Here is a 14,271-nt window from a genome sequence, read left to right as displayed (position 1 = left end):
CTGCCTCATCTGGTACGCTCGTTGATAGACTGAAAAATTACATGGATCCGATGGTTATGTTGGGAGACTACCTCTAGTGCTAGGACACTGCAACCACCCATTTTGCGTCATCTCTTCTGGGCCTGACCTACTGTACTCCACCCAGGATAATCCTATGTAGTGCACCCAAGATGGCTGCCTCACCTGGTACATTTCATGGGTGGAATGAATGAATAAATATATATGTTTCAAAAACTGTGCAGAAAATGGGAAAACTGAATACTCCAGTAAGGTATGGATGAGGTGGGCCATCTTTTAGGGTATGTACTGAACATGGGCACCATCTTGAAATCGGCCATCTTGAATCTAAGTCAGTTTTTTAAAATGGAAAAGGGGTCGTGTAACATGTCGATCATCATCAGAATTTGCTGAAAAGTTTGCTGTAAACAGATTTGAAATAGCAGGTATGGTTCAAAAGTAACAACACTTTTTTGTGTGGCAGGTAACTGAAGATGGCTTTGACAAAAGAGGAGAGAATGTAGGTCATTTAGATGTCTGGAGAACAAAGTTTCCGTGTCATCGCTGCAAATTTTAACAACAAGCACCCAGAAAGACCTCCAGTTTCACATAGCTGGATCTTGAATGGATGCCATCGATGGGCATGAAGGATTCGTACGATCGATGACTGGATGATTCTACATTCTGCTGACAAACGTCATGTGCTGCATTGTGGGCTCTTCACGAAGGATGCCAAAACCATTGTTGAGGTTGTCTCATCAATAGCACTTTTTAGACGACCACTCCGTGACTTGTCAACCACAGTCCCAGTTGTTAAAATCTGCAGCTATGACACGGAAACTTCATTCTCCTGACATCAAAATGACCTAAATTCTCTCTTTTGTCAAAGCCATCTTCAGTTACCTGCAACAATAAATAGGATTTTAATACCTACCGGTAAATCCTTTTCTCTTAGTCCAAAGACGATGCTGGGGACGCTTCAAGAACCATGGGGTATAGACGGGATCCGCAGGAGACATGGGCACTTTAAGAATTTAAAAGGGGTGTGAAATGGCTCCTCCCTCTATGCCCCTCCTCCAGACTCCAGTTATAGGAACTGTGCCCAGGGAGACGGACATTTCGAGGAAAAGGATTTATTTAATTTTTAAACTAAGGTGAGATACATACCAGCTCACACCTCAAACACACCGTACAACATGGCATTCAACAACAACGCATGCAACGGCATGAATAACATCAGCCACAGACTGACTGAACTCAACACAACATGTGTGTAACCATAACCAATAACTGCAGATACAGCCCGCACTGGGACGGGCGCCAAGCATTCTCTACGGACTAAGAGAAAAGGATTTACCGGTAGGAATTAAAATCCTATTTTCTCATACGTCCTAGAGGATGCTGGGGATGCTTAAAGAACCATGGGGTTTATACCAAAGCTCTAGAACGGGCGGGAGAGTGCGGATGACTCTGCAGCACCGATTGACCAAACAAGAGGTCCTTCTCAGCCAGGGTATCAAACTTGTAAAACTTCGCAAAGGTATTTGAACCCGACCAGGTAGCAGCTCGGCAAAGCTGTAATGCTGAGACCCCTCGGTCAGCCGCCCAGGATGAGCCCACCTTTCTGGTAGAATGGGCCTTCACCGATTTCGGTAACGGCAATCCCGCCGTAGAATGAGCCTGCTGAATCGTATTACAGATCCAGCGTGCAATAGTCTGCTTGGAAGCAGGAGCCCCAATCTTGTTGGGAGCCCACAGGACAAACAGAGCCTCTGTTTTCCTAATCTGAGCCGTTCTGGCGACATAGATTTTCAAAGCTCTGACCACATCGAGAGGCTTCGATTCAGCCAAGGCGTCAGTAGCCACTGGCACCACAATAGGCTGGTTTACGTGAAATGATGAAACCACTTCTGGCAGAAATTGCTGACGAGTTCTCAATTCCGCTCTATCCGCATGGAAGATTAAACAGGGGCTTTTGTGAGACAAAGCCGCCAATTCAGACACCCGCCTTGCGGATGCCAAGGCCAATAGCATGACTACTTTCCAAGTAAGGAATTTCAACTCAACCTTACGTAAAGGTTCAAACCAATGAGATTGCAGGAACTGCAACACCACATTAAGATCCCATTGTGCCACTGGGGGCACAAAGGGAGGTTGGATGTGCAGCACTCCTTTCACGAAGGTCTTCTGGAAGGGAGGCCAATTCTTTCTGAAAGAAAATTGATAAGGCCGAAATTTGTACTTGGAGCCTAACTTTAGGCCCGCATCCACACCTGCTTGCAAAAAATGGAGCAAACGCCCCAGCTGAAATTCTTCCGTAGGAGCCTTCTTGGATTCACACCAAGACACATATTTTCTCTAAATACGGTGGTAATGCTTCGCCGTTACTGCTTTTCTAGCATGAAGTAGTGTGGGAATGACTTCACTGGGAATACCCTTTCGGGCTAGGATTAGGCGTTCAACCGACATGCCGTCAAACGCAGCCGCGGTAAGTCTTGATACACGCACGGTCCTTGCTGTAACAGGTCCTCTCGTAGAGGAAGAGGCCAGGGATCTTCTATGAGTAATTCTTGAAGATCCGGATACCAGGCCCTCCTTGGCCAGTCTGGAACAATGAGTATCGCCTGAACCCTTGTTCTTCTTATGATCTTTATCACCTTTGGAATGAGTGGAAGTGGAGGGAACACAGACCGACTGAAACACCCACGGTGTCACCAGGGCGTCCACCGCTATTGCTTGAGGGTCCCTTGACCTGGAACAATATCTCTGAAGTTTCTTGTTGAGGCGAGACGCCATCATGTCTATTTGAGGAATTCCCCAACGACTTGTCACTTCTGCAAAGACCTCTTGATGAGACCCCATTCTCCTGGATGGAGATCGTGTCTGCTGAGGAAGTCTGCTTCCCAGTAGTCCACTCCTGGAATGAAGACTGCTGACAGAGCGCTTGCATGTTTCTCCGCCCAGCGAAGTACTTTTGTGGCCTCCGCCATCGCCGCTCTGCTCTTTGTTCCGCCCTGGCGGTTTATGTACGCCACTGCTGTTTTGTTGTCTGACTGAATCAAGACGGGCAGACCGCGAAGATGTTCCGCTTGCAGAAGGCCATTGTAAATGGCCCTTAATTCCAGAATGTTTATGTGCAGACAAGCTTCCTGGCTTGACCATTTTCCCTGGAAATTTTTCCCCTGTGTGACTGCTCCCCAGCCTCGGAGACTTGCATCTGTGGTCACCAGGATCCAATCCTGAATCCCGAACCTGCGTACCTCTAGGAAGTGAGGACTGTGCAGCCACCACAGGAGAGAGATTCTGGTCCTGGAAGATAGGATTATTTTCTGGTGCATGTACAGGTGAGACCCGGACCACTTGTCCAACAGGTCCCACTGAAAAACCCTGGCATGGAACCTGCCAAACTGAATGGCCTCGTAGGCCACCACCATCTTCCCCAGCAACCGAGTGCATTGAAGAATCGACACTCTTGCCGGTTTCAGAATCTGTTTTACCATGTCTGTATTTCCAGAGCCTTTTCCACCGGAAGAAAAACTCTGGCCCTCATTCCGAGTTGATCGGTCGCAAGGCGAATTTAGCAGAGTTACACACGCTAAGCCTACGCCTACTGGGAGTGTATCTTAGCTTCTTAAAATTGCGACCGATGTAATCGCAATATTGCGATTACAAACTACTGAGCAGTTTCTGAGTAACTTCAACCTTACTCTGCCTGTGCGATCAGTTCAGTGCTTGTCGTTCCTGGTTTGACGTCACAAACACACCCAGCGTTCGCCCAGACACTCCCCCGTTTCTCCGGCCACTCCTGCGTTTTTTCCGGAAACGGTAGCGTTTTCAACCACACGCCCATAAAACGCCGTGTTTCCGCCCAGTAACACCCATTTCCTGTCAATCACATTACGATCGCCGGAGCGATGAAAAAGCCGTGAGTAAAAATACTATCTTCATTGTTAAATTACTTGGCGCAGTCGCAGTGCGAATATTGCGCATGCGTACTAAGCGGATTTTCATTGCGATGCGATGAAAAATACCGAGCGAACGACTCGGAATGAGGGCCTCTGTAATTCTGTATCCAGAATCATACCCAAGAATGACAGCCGTGTTGTAGGAACCAACTGTGATTTTGGCAAGTTTAGGAGCCAACCATGTTGTTGCAGAGTTGTCAGGGAGAGTGTAATGTTTTCCAGTAATTGCTCCTTGGATCTCGCCTTTATCAGGAGATCGTCCAAGTACGGGATAATTGTGATACCCTGCTTGCGCAGGAGAACCATCATTTCCGCCATAACCTTGGTGAAAATCCTCTGGGCCGTGGACAGACCAAACGACAACGTCTGAAATTGGTAATGACAATCCTGAACAGCAAACCTCAGATAAGCCTGATGTGGAGGATATATGGGGACGTGCAAGTAGGCATCCTTTATGTCGACCGACACCATAAAATCCCCCACCTCCAGACTGGAGATCACTGCTCGGAGAAACTCCATCTTGAATTTTAATTTTTTTAGATAGAAATTGAGGGATTTTAGGTTCAGAATCGGTCTGACTGAGCCATCCGGCTTCGGGACCACGAACAGGCTCGAATAAAAGCCTTTTCCCTGTTGTGACGGAGGTACCGTGACAATGACTTGATTTTGACACAGCTTTAGTATTGCAGCGCATACTACCTCCCTTTCTGGAAGAGAAGCTGGCAAGGCCAATTTGAAAAATCGATGAGGGGGCACGTCTTTAAACTCCAATTTGTACCCTTGGGCTACTATGTCTAATACCCAAGGAGCCAGGGGCGAGCGAACCCAGACCTGACTGAAGAGTTGGAGACGTGCCCCCACCGGTGCGGACTCCCGCAGAGGAGCCCCAGCGTCATGCGGTGGATTTGGTAGAAGCCGGGGAGGACTTCTGCTCTTGGGAACTTGCCACAGCCTGTGACCTTTTTCCCCTTCCTCTTGTAGCAAGGAAGGAAGACCCTCTCGCCCTTGTTTGTATTTATTGGGCCGAAAGGACTGCATCCGATAGTGGGGCGTTTTCTTTTGTTGTGCAGGGACATAAGGTAGAAACGATGACTTACCCGTGGTAGCTGTAGATACCAGGTCAGCGAGGCAGTCACCAAACAAGACACCACCTTTATACGTCAGAGACTCCATAGCCTTCTTAGAGTCAGCATCAGCATTCCATTGATGAATCCACAATGCCCTCCTAGCCGAGACTGCCATTACATTGGCCCTTGATCCCAAAAGGCCAATATCCCTCGCAGCTTCCTTTAGATAGGCTGCAGCGTCCCTGATATGACCCAGTGTCAAAAGAACGCTATCCCTGCCCAGGGTATCTATATCAGATGACAAGTTATCTGCCCACTTTTCAATAGCGCTACTCACCCATGTCGATGCCACGGCAGGCCTGAGCAACGTACCTGTAGTGACATAAATGGATTTTAGTGTATTTTCCTGCTTAGGATCCTTTAGGGCTGCCATGTCAGGAGACGGAAGCGCCACCTTTTTGGACAGACGAGATAAAGCTTTGTCCACCGTGGGGGTTGACTCGCACATTTTTCTGTCCCCAGAGGGGAACGGATATGCCACCGGAATTCTCTTGGGAACCTGTAACTTCTTGTCAGGATTTTTCAGAGCTTTTTCAAAAAGAGCGGTCAGTTCATGAGAGGGAGGAAACGTCACCTTAGGTTTCTTTCCCTTAAACATACAGACCCTAGTATCAGGAACAGCAGGGTCTTCCGTGATATGTAATACGTCTTTTTTCGCCACAATCATGTACTGAATGCTCTTAGCCAGTTTAGGATTCAATCTGGCATCACTATAGTCGACACTGGAATCAGAGTCCGTGTCAGTATCTGTATCCGCTATCTGGGTAAATGAACGCTTCTGTGACCCCGAGGGGGTCTGAACTTGTGATAATGCATCCTCAATGGATTTTCTCCATGTCTGGTTCTAAAACTCAGATTTATCTAATTTCTTATTCAATCGAGCCACATTTGCATTCAAAACACTCAAAACATTTACCCAATCAGCCATCGGCGATGCCGACACGGTCACTCCCACAGTCTTTTCTGTCCCCACTCCAGCCACCTCCTGGGAAGAGCACTCAGCCTCAGACATGTCGACACACGTGTACTGACACCCACAACCACACTGGCGCTATAGGGGACAGACCCACAGCAAAGCCCGTTAGAGAAACACAGAGGGAGTTTTGCCAGCTCACAACCCAGCGCCTATCCCGGTACTGAAAACTATTAAAATAATGCCTCAGACCTGTTAGCGCTTTTTTACTAATAAAACAGCACCAAATTACTGTGCCCCCCCCCCTCCCCCCGTTTTGCACCCTGTTACTGGTACAGCAGTGTAGGAGGTCAGGACCAGCGTCTCTGCAGCTCTGTGAAGAGAAAATGGCGCTGATTAGAGCTGTGAGGGCTAAGCCACGCCCCCTTAATGGCGCGCTTCAACCCCGCTATTTTTCAAATCTTTATACTGGCGGGGGTCTGGTTTTAGTGCCCAGGCACTGTAAGCCTCTTTTGCCAGTCTATTTATTGAGGTTTATGCTACCCAGGGCACCCCCCCCTGCGCCCTGTTATGCCGCTGTGTGTGTGGGAGCATGGCGCGCAGCAGGCCGCTGCGCGGTACCTCAAAGCCGTCACTGAAGTCTTCTGATCTTCTTTTACTCACCCGTCTTCTGACTTCTGGCTCTGCAAGGGGGGTGACGGCGCGACTCCGGGAACGGGCATCTAGGCGTACCTAGCGATCAGACCCCCTGGAGCTAATGGTGTCCAGAAGCCTAAGAAGCAGAGCCTTGAAACTCAAAGAAGTAGGTCTGCTTCTCTCCCCTCAGTCCCACGAAGCAGGGAGCCTGTTGCCAGCAGGTCTCCCTGAAAATAAAAAAACTAACAAAGTATTTTTCTGAGAAACTCTGGAGAGCTCCTCAGTGTGCATCCAGTCTCACTGGGCACAGAATCTAACTGGAGTCTGGAGGAGGGACATAGAGGGAGGAGCCAGTTCACACCCCTTTTAAAGTCTTAAAGTGCCCATGACTCCTGCGGATCCCGTCTATACCCCATGGTTCTTGAAGCATCCCCAGCATCCTCTAGGACGTATGAGAAAAAGTGTTGTAACTTTTCAACCATAACTGCTATTTCAAATCTGTTTGCAGCAATAAACGTTTCAGCAAATTCTGATGTTGTTTGACATGTTACACGACCCCCTTTCCATTTGAAGAAAACTAGCTTAGATTCAAGATGGCCAATTTCAAGATGGCGCCCATGTTCGGTACAAATACTGGCCTAAACTATACCTTACTACAGTCTTCAGTTTTCCCATTTCCTGCACAGTTTTTTAAACAAAAGGGTGTACTGCGACTTTTGAATCACCCTGTATATACACACCTTAGTAGTTATTACTTAAAATGTTTGCACCAACACTGCAGTATGCTTACTGTACTCTCTATATTGTGTATGTTATCCAATTTGATGTAATTTAATGCCTTTGTACTATGCACCATGTTTTTGACGTATGTAAAGCGACTTTAGGAGTTCTGTGGGGAAAAATCACTATATAAATAAAATTATTATTCGTAGTTACTGGCTTCTCTATATGTGCAAACCTGGTCGACCTGGTCTATGAGCCCTAATACCAAAAAAGACTCTCAGCTGTAGAGGCAGTTTATTTGGAATAAAAGCAAAAATCCAGCAATAAATCCATTATGATTCCATGATGTAAGAAAATAAAATGTGACATATGGCCACAAAGGTGAACAGGTTTCATGGCTACTCCATGTGTAAATTGGGCACACATATAGTTAAGTGAAGTATCCTGGTAAATATACTTATGCAAAATGCCTCAGGCTATTGCCCCATAATCAGCAGTAATGACGTGTTGTCAATTACGGACTACTGTACATATATATTATCATTACCATTTAAACTTTTGTTATGCCAATGTGTTAAAAGTGGATAGCTAAGTGTTACTAGCTCCCTTTATATACATAAATATACTCAATAGGGCAATCCTGTGCTGCAGATCCACAGAAGTCTAGCAATCAATGGCAGTTTAGGTTTGAGTGATTTGGGCAAAAGCATTTACATTCAATTACTGGCCAACCAATCATTTCACAACGTGTAAATGTAATGACCTAACAAACTAGTCTCACATGAAGGGGTACATCAAATTGTATCTCTGGTCATGAATGTGCTAAAGCATGGGTCTTCAACCTGCGGCCCCTCCAGCTGCTGTGGAACTACACATCCCAGCATGCCCTGCCAGTTTTGCTATTAAGGCATGCTAACATTGAGGCACAGCATGCTGGGAGTTGTAGTTTCACAGCAGCTGGAGGGCTACAGGTTAAAGGCCCAGGTAAAGCATAACCAGAATGATTTATCTGCTTGTGTCCACAACTTACAACCATTTCAGCATTCCCCAATCAGTGAGCAGTTTGATCACGTATGTGGAAGGTCATATTACACCAATTTACTTGTTTCGATGCTGGAAGCATGTGCACCTAAAGTAGGCTGAATAATGAATGACCCTGCTAGACGCTGCAATAGTAATCTTTGGCCAGCTCAATTTCCATCTTACTTGACCTGAACAGGTGATGTACAATCATTGTTTACAAAGCCACATATGGTGGACAGAGATCACTGCAGTCAGTCATGCAGGTGTCAGGTTCAATGCTCTGTTGCAACATGATCATTTGCAAATCCATTACCTGACACAGCCAACGGTCATCGCCCTGTACATCCTCAGCAGCATGAGGGACAGCAGCAGAGTTTGTGTCCCCCTGACTCATTATGCAGAATATCTACCTGCAAAGAGAAAGGAGTTCATCAGAGACTTGCAGGCATTTAAGGAAACCATTGCAAATTAATCTATTATTCCAGGACTACAGATGTGTTCTCATGCACCTATCCTTAACACGCCACATGGTGCAAGGTGCCCCGGTCATGACTGAGCTGCTCCAAGAGGTGTTTCGTCTTTTTCTTTGAATTTTGTGTCTTTCACACATTGCAGACGCAGCAAAATGGCACTCAAAGTGTACAGGTGCTAGGCTGCAACTTCAACCGCACAGAAATTTTATATGTATACAAAGTCGCAGAAGCAACATAACGGAACTTGCCGTGCTTCATCATAGCCCTTCTTACATGGATTCACACATTAAACTGATCAGTGCAATCCAGCAAGTAGCTCTGACGCTTCCAGTAGTTTTATTAGTGTGAATAAGATACACATTTTGAGTGAAGTAGATTCTTGGTGCAGCCGAGTTGGCCGGGACCTGGCTGTTTGGTGCGACTGAAGCCACAGTATAAAAGGACACATAAGTAGGTAAGGCAGAAAGTGCAAGCAGCAGTTGGTAAGTGTGCTGGGATATGTCCACTCACATCATGGGGGGATGACCATTTTTATAGTCTCACTGGGATAAGGGTCATTAAAAGGACATAAAAATTACCATTGTTAGGGGGGGGGGGATTCAATTACCCAGCTAACTGATCCCCTGGGGGCTATCCAGTTAGCCCCGAAAGTCAGGATTAAGAAAAAATCACCAATAACTGACCCATTTTCACGGCCACGATAACACACGGATCCAGGAACCTATCCCGGATCCTGTGCGTTTCCGCCCGAAAACTGGTCAGTTTTTGCGTGAAAATTTTTTACAGGCTGCAATTGAATTGCCTGATAAAACCATCTGGCAAAAAATCGTGGAAAAATAGGATTTTAAATACCTACCGAATCAGAATCAGCATCAGCTTTATTGGCCAGGTATACTTGCGTATACTAGGAATTTGTTTTCAGTTTACAGTGCAGCAGACACAAAGGGAACAAGTAAACAGGAAGGGGGGACATGTGCAGTCTTCAGATAAAGGAACCATAGGGAACAGAGTGATCATTACATGCAGAGAAATACAGTTGAGTGACTGGGCGGTCTACCAAGGGGTCGGTTGGTCAGGAGTTCAGCAGGTGGACTGCTTGAGGAAAGAAGCTTTTGAGGCTCCTGTTGGATCTGGTGGGGATGGCCCTGTATCGTCTGCCAGATGGCAGCAGGTTGAGCGTGCCGTGGCTAGGGTGAAGCGGGTCCTTAACTATTCTAGTTGCCCGTTTTTTGGCTCTGGACAGATACAGATCATGGACAGGGGGAAGGTCCGCTCCGATGATCTTCTCAGCTGACCTTACCACTCTTTGGAGCCTGCGTTTATCTCTCTCGCTGGCGGAACTATACCAGATGATTATCGAGGAGCACAGCACAGATTCTACGATTGAAGAGTAGAAGAGGAGCAGGAGCTTCTGTGGGATATTGAACTTTTTAAGTTGGCTTAGGAAGAACAGCCTCTGCTGCACCTTACCGGTAAATCCTTTTCTCATAGTCCATAAGGGATATTGGGGACAGATTAGTACGATGGGGTATAGACAGGTCCAAAGAAGCCAGTGCACTTTACAGTCCATCAACTGGGTGTGCTGGCTCCTCCTCTCTATGTCTCCTCCTACAGGTCAGTTTTAGGTAAAACAGTGCCCGAAGGAGAATGACATACTTGAGAGAAGGAACATAGGGGCAGATGTATTAACCTGGAGAAGGCATAACGAAGTGATAAACCAGTGATAAGTGCAAGGTGATAAACGCACCAGCCAGTCAGCTCCTAACTCTCATTTGCATATTGGAGCTGATTGGCTGGTGCTTTTATCACCTTTCACTTATCACTGGTTTATCACTTCCTTATACCTTCTGCAGGTTCACACATCTGCCCCACAACAACAAAAAGGTGTGGTGAGATTTACACACCAGCACATCAAGATATAACTTAGCCAGCAACGCCTGGCAACATCAGCAGCTGAACAGGAAACAGAACAGCGAACCTGCAGAAAGTCACCGCACAGAGGTGGGCGCCCAATATCCCTTATGGACTACGAGAAAAGGATTTACCGGTAGGTATTTAAAATCCTATTTTCTCTAGCATCCATAAGGGATATTGGGGACAGATTAGTATGATGGGGATGTCCCAAAGCTTCCAGAACGGGTGTGAATGTGCAGAAACATCTGCAGTACCGCCTTCCCAAACTGGATATCCTCTTTGGCCAGGGTATCAAACTTGTAGAACTTCACAAAGGTGTTCTTACCCGACCAGGTAGCAGCTCGGCATAGTTGCCGGGCCGAGACTCCACGGGCAGCCGCCCAGGAAAAGCCCACCGATCTGGTAGAGTGGGCCTTCAGAGACTGTGGAAAAGGTAAGGCTGCCGACGCATAGGCCTGTTGGATAGTAAACCTAACCCAACGAGCAATGGACTGCTTTGAAGCAGCAGCACGAACAAGGAATCCATCTTTCTGATCCGAGCCGTCCTCTTGACATAGACTTTCAAGGCTCGCACTGCATCCAATGCCTCCGGAGGAGCAGAAATGTCAGAACTGGATGGAATCACAATAGGTTGATTCAAGTGAAACGCGGAGACAACCTTCGACAGGAACTGCTGACTAGTCCTAAGTTCCGCTCTGTTCTCGTAAAAGACCAAGGCTCTCATTCCGAGTTGATCGCTCGCTGCCGTTTTTCGCAGCGCAGCAATCAAGTGAAAAAGCGACAATTCTGCGCATGCGCATGGTACGCAGCGCGCATGCGCTAAGTACTTTCACACAAAACTTTGTACTTTTACCCAAGCTCGAGCGACGTTTTTCAGTCGCTCGAGTGATCGTAGTATGATTGACAGGAAGTGGGTGTTTCTGGGCGGCAACTTGGCGTTTTCAGGGAGTGTGCTAAAAAAACGCAGGCGTGCCAGGCAAAAACGCAGGAGTGGCTGTAGAAACGGGGGAGTGGCTGGCCGAATGCAGGGCGAGTTTGTGACGTCAAACCAGGAACTAAACAGACTGCAGTCATCGCAAGATAGGAGTAGGTCTGGAGCTACTCAGAAACGGCATGAAATTTTTCCTGTGCAGTTCTGCTAACCTTTCGTTCGCACTTCTGCTAAGCTAAGATACACTCCCAGAGGGCGGCGGCTTAGCGTGTGCACTGCTGCTAAAAGCAGCTAGCGAGCGATCAACTCGGAATGAGGGTCCAAGTACGGACTTTTGCACGACAAGGCCCCCAATTCTGAGACGCCTAGCAGAAGCCAGGGCAAGTAACATCACTGTTTTCCACGTGAGGAACTTATCTTCTACCGTCATCAGAGGTTCAAACCAAGAGGACTGTAGAAAGCGCAACACTACATCCAGATCCCAAGGTGCCGTAGGCGGCACGAATGGAGGTTGTATGTGAAGCACCCCTTGCAAGAAGGTCTGAACTTCCGGCAAGAGAGACAACTTCTTCTGGAAGATGGAAAGAGCTGAAATCTGGACCTTAATGGATCCCAGACTTAAGCCTTTATACACTCCAGCCTGCAGGAAACGTAGGAACCTTCCCAAGTGGAAATCTGCAAAAGGATATGTGCGTTCCTCGCACCAGGAGACTTATCTCCGCCAGATATGATGATAGTGTTTTGACGTCACAGGTTTTCTGGCTTGCACCATAGTGGCAATGACCTTTTTGGAAAGCCCTTTGTGAGCTAGGATGTTCCGCTCAACTTCCATGCCGTCAAACGAAGCCGCCATAAGTCCAGGTAGGCGAACGGTCCTTGTTGAAGAAGATCCCTTCTTAGTGGTAGAGGCCAAGGGTCCTCTACGGACATGTCCAGAAAAGCCGCGTACCACGCTCTTAGGGGCCAATACGGGGAAATCAATATTGCTCCCACTCTTTGATGCCTGACCTGCTTGAGCACCCTTGGGATCAACGGAATCGGAGGAAACAGGTAGACCAGCTGGTAAGACCAGGGCGATGTCAGCGCATCCACTGAGCTCGCCTGAGGGTCCCTGGTTCGTGAGCAATAGCAGCGAAGCTTCTTGTGAGGCGAGAGGCCATCAAGTCGATCTGTGGGTATCCCCAGCTGTCGATTATCTGTTGAAACACCTGAGGGTGTAGTCCCCACTCCCCCGGGTGGAGGTCGTGGCGACTCAGGAAGTCCGCTTGCAAGTTGTCCACTACCGGAATGAAGATCGCGGACAGAGCTCTTGCATTTCTTTCTGCCCAGAGGAATATTCTTGACACTTCTCGCATGCAGGTCCTGCTTTTTGTCCCTCCTTGTCGACTGATGTACACCACAGCTGTGGCGTTGTCCGACTGGAACTGGATCGCCCAATCCCGGAGTAAAGAGGATGCCTGAATCAGAGCATTGTAAATGGCCCGAAATTTCAGGATGTGGATCGGAAGGAGGGCCTCTTGGGCAGACCACCTGCCCCAGAACTGCGCCCCCTGGGTGACAGCTCCCAGTCCTCTCAGACTCGCAACCGTCGTGAGGAGGATCGAAAGCAGAATCACAAAGCGTCGACCTTCCAGCAGGTTGGAAGACTGTAGCCACCACAGGAGTGAAATCCTGGCCTGGGGTGACAGCCGAATCATCCGGTGCATCTGAAGATGGGAACCGGACCACTTGTTCTGGATGTCCTATTGAAACCTTCCGAACTGAGGGGGTCATTCAGAGTTGATCGCACGTAGCAACTTTTTGCTGCCCATGCGATCAACTAGACGCCGCCTATGGGGAAGTGTATTTCTGCATAGCAGGGCTGCGTACGCTTGTGCAGCCCTGCTATGCAAAAAAAGTTTCCTGTAAAAGAAGACCAGGGTAAGAGTTACTTACCCTGTGTGATCGATCCAGCGATGCAGGTCCCGGAATTGACGTCAGACATCCGCCCTCCAAACGTCTGGACACTCTTGGACTCACCACTCCCCGAAAACGATGAGTTGCCGCCCGGTTCCGCTTTCCTCCTGTCAATCTTCTTGTGGTCGCCGCTACGACTGCTTTCCTCGCTAGTGGCATCGCTGCCGGGCAACGACGCACCTGCGCAATGCGGCAGCCACGCATGCGCAGATCCGACCCGATCACACGGCTGCGAGGAAGCGCAGCGTGCGATCGGGTCGGAATGACCCCCTGAATCGCCTCGTACGAGGCCACCATCTTTCCCAACAATTTTATGCCAAGATTAATGGAGACTCGAGCAGGTCGGAGCACCGTGCGAACCATTTCTTGAAGAGTTCTCACTTTTTCCTCTGGGAGGAACACTTATGTGCTACAGTATCCAGTAGCAACCCCAGAAACAGGAGCCGCTGAGACGGTTCCAGATGGGACTTCTGCAGGTTGAGGATCCACCCGTGGTGAGACAGAAGTTGAATAGTGCGACCTATATGGAGCAACAGAAGCTCCCTGGAACTCACTTTTATCAGGAGATCATCCAGGTATGGAATTAAGTTGACCCCCTGGACCCTGAGCTGAA

The 14,271-nt window shown here is 48.1% G+C and overlaps 1 protein-coding gene across 3 annotated transcripts in view; it reads right to left on the bottom strand.

The window, feature by feature from the left end:
• PAFAH1B2 (platelet activating factor acetylhydrolase 1b catalytic subunit 2) overlaps nucleotides 1-14,271 on the bottom strand; it is a 112,194-nt gene that overhangs the window by 79,757 nt on the left and 18,166 nt on the right. For all 3 annotated transcript variants that reach the window (XM_063943298.1, XM_063943299.1, XM_063943300.1), the window contains exon 2: nucleotides 8,698-8,794. In XM_063943298.1, the coding sequence (XP_063799368.1) occupies nucleotides 8,698-8,778 (81 nt within the window). In that variant the 5' untranslated portion in view covers nucleotides 8,779-8,794. The remainder of the gene's footprint in view (nucleotides 1-8,697; nucleotides 8,795-14,271) is intronic.

The sequence above is a fragment of the Pseudophryne corroboree genome, chromosome 10 (assembly GCF_028390025.1).
Source record: "Pseudophryne corroboree isolate aPseCor3 chromosome 10, aPseCor3.hap2, whole genome shotgun sequence".
NCBI classification, from domain to species: Eukaryota; Metazoa; Chordata; class Amphibia; order Anura; family Myobatrachidae; genus Pseudophryne; species Pseudophryne corroboree.
The sequence above is the reverse complement of the archived record's forward strand: the minus strand, read 5'-3'. Positions and strand labels throughout refer to the sequence as shown.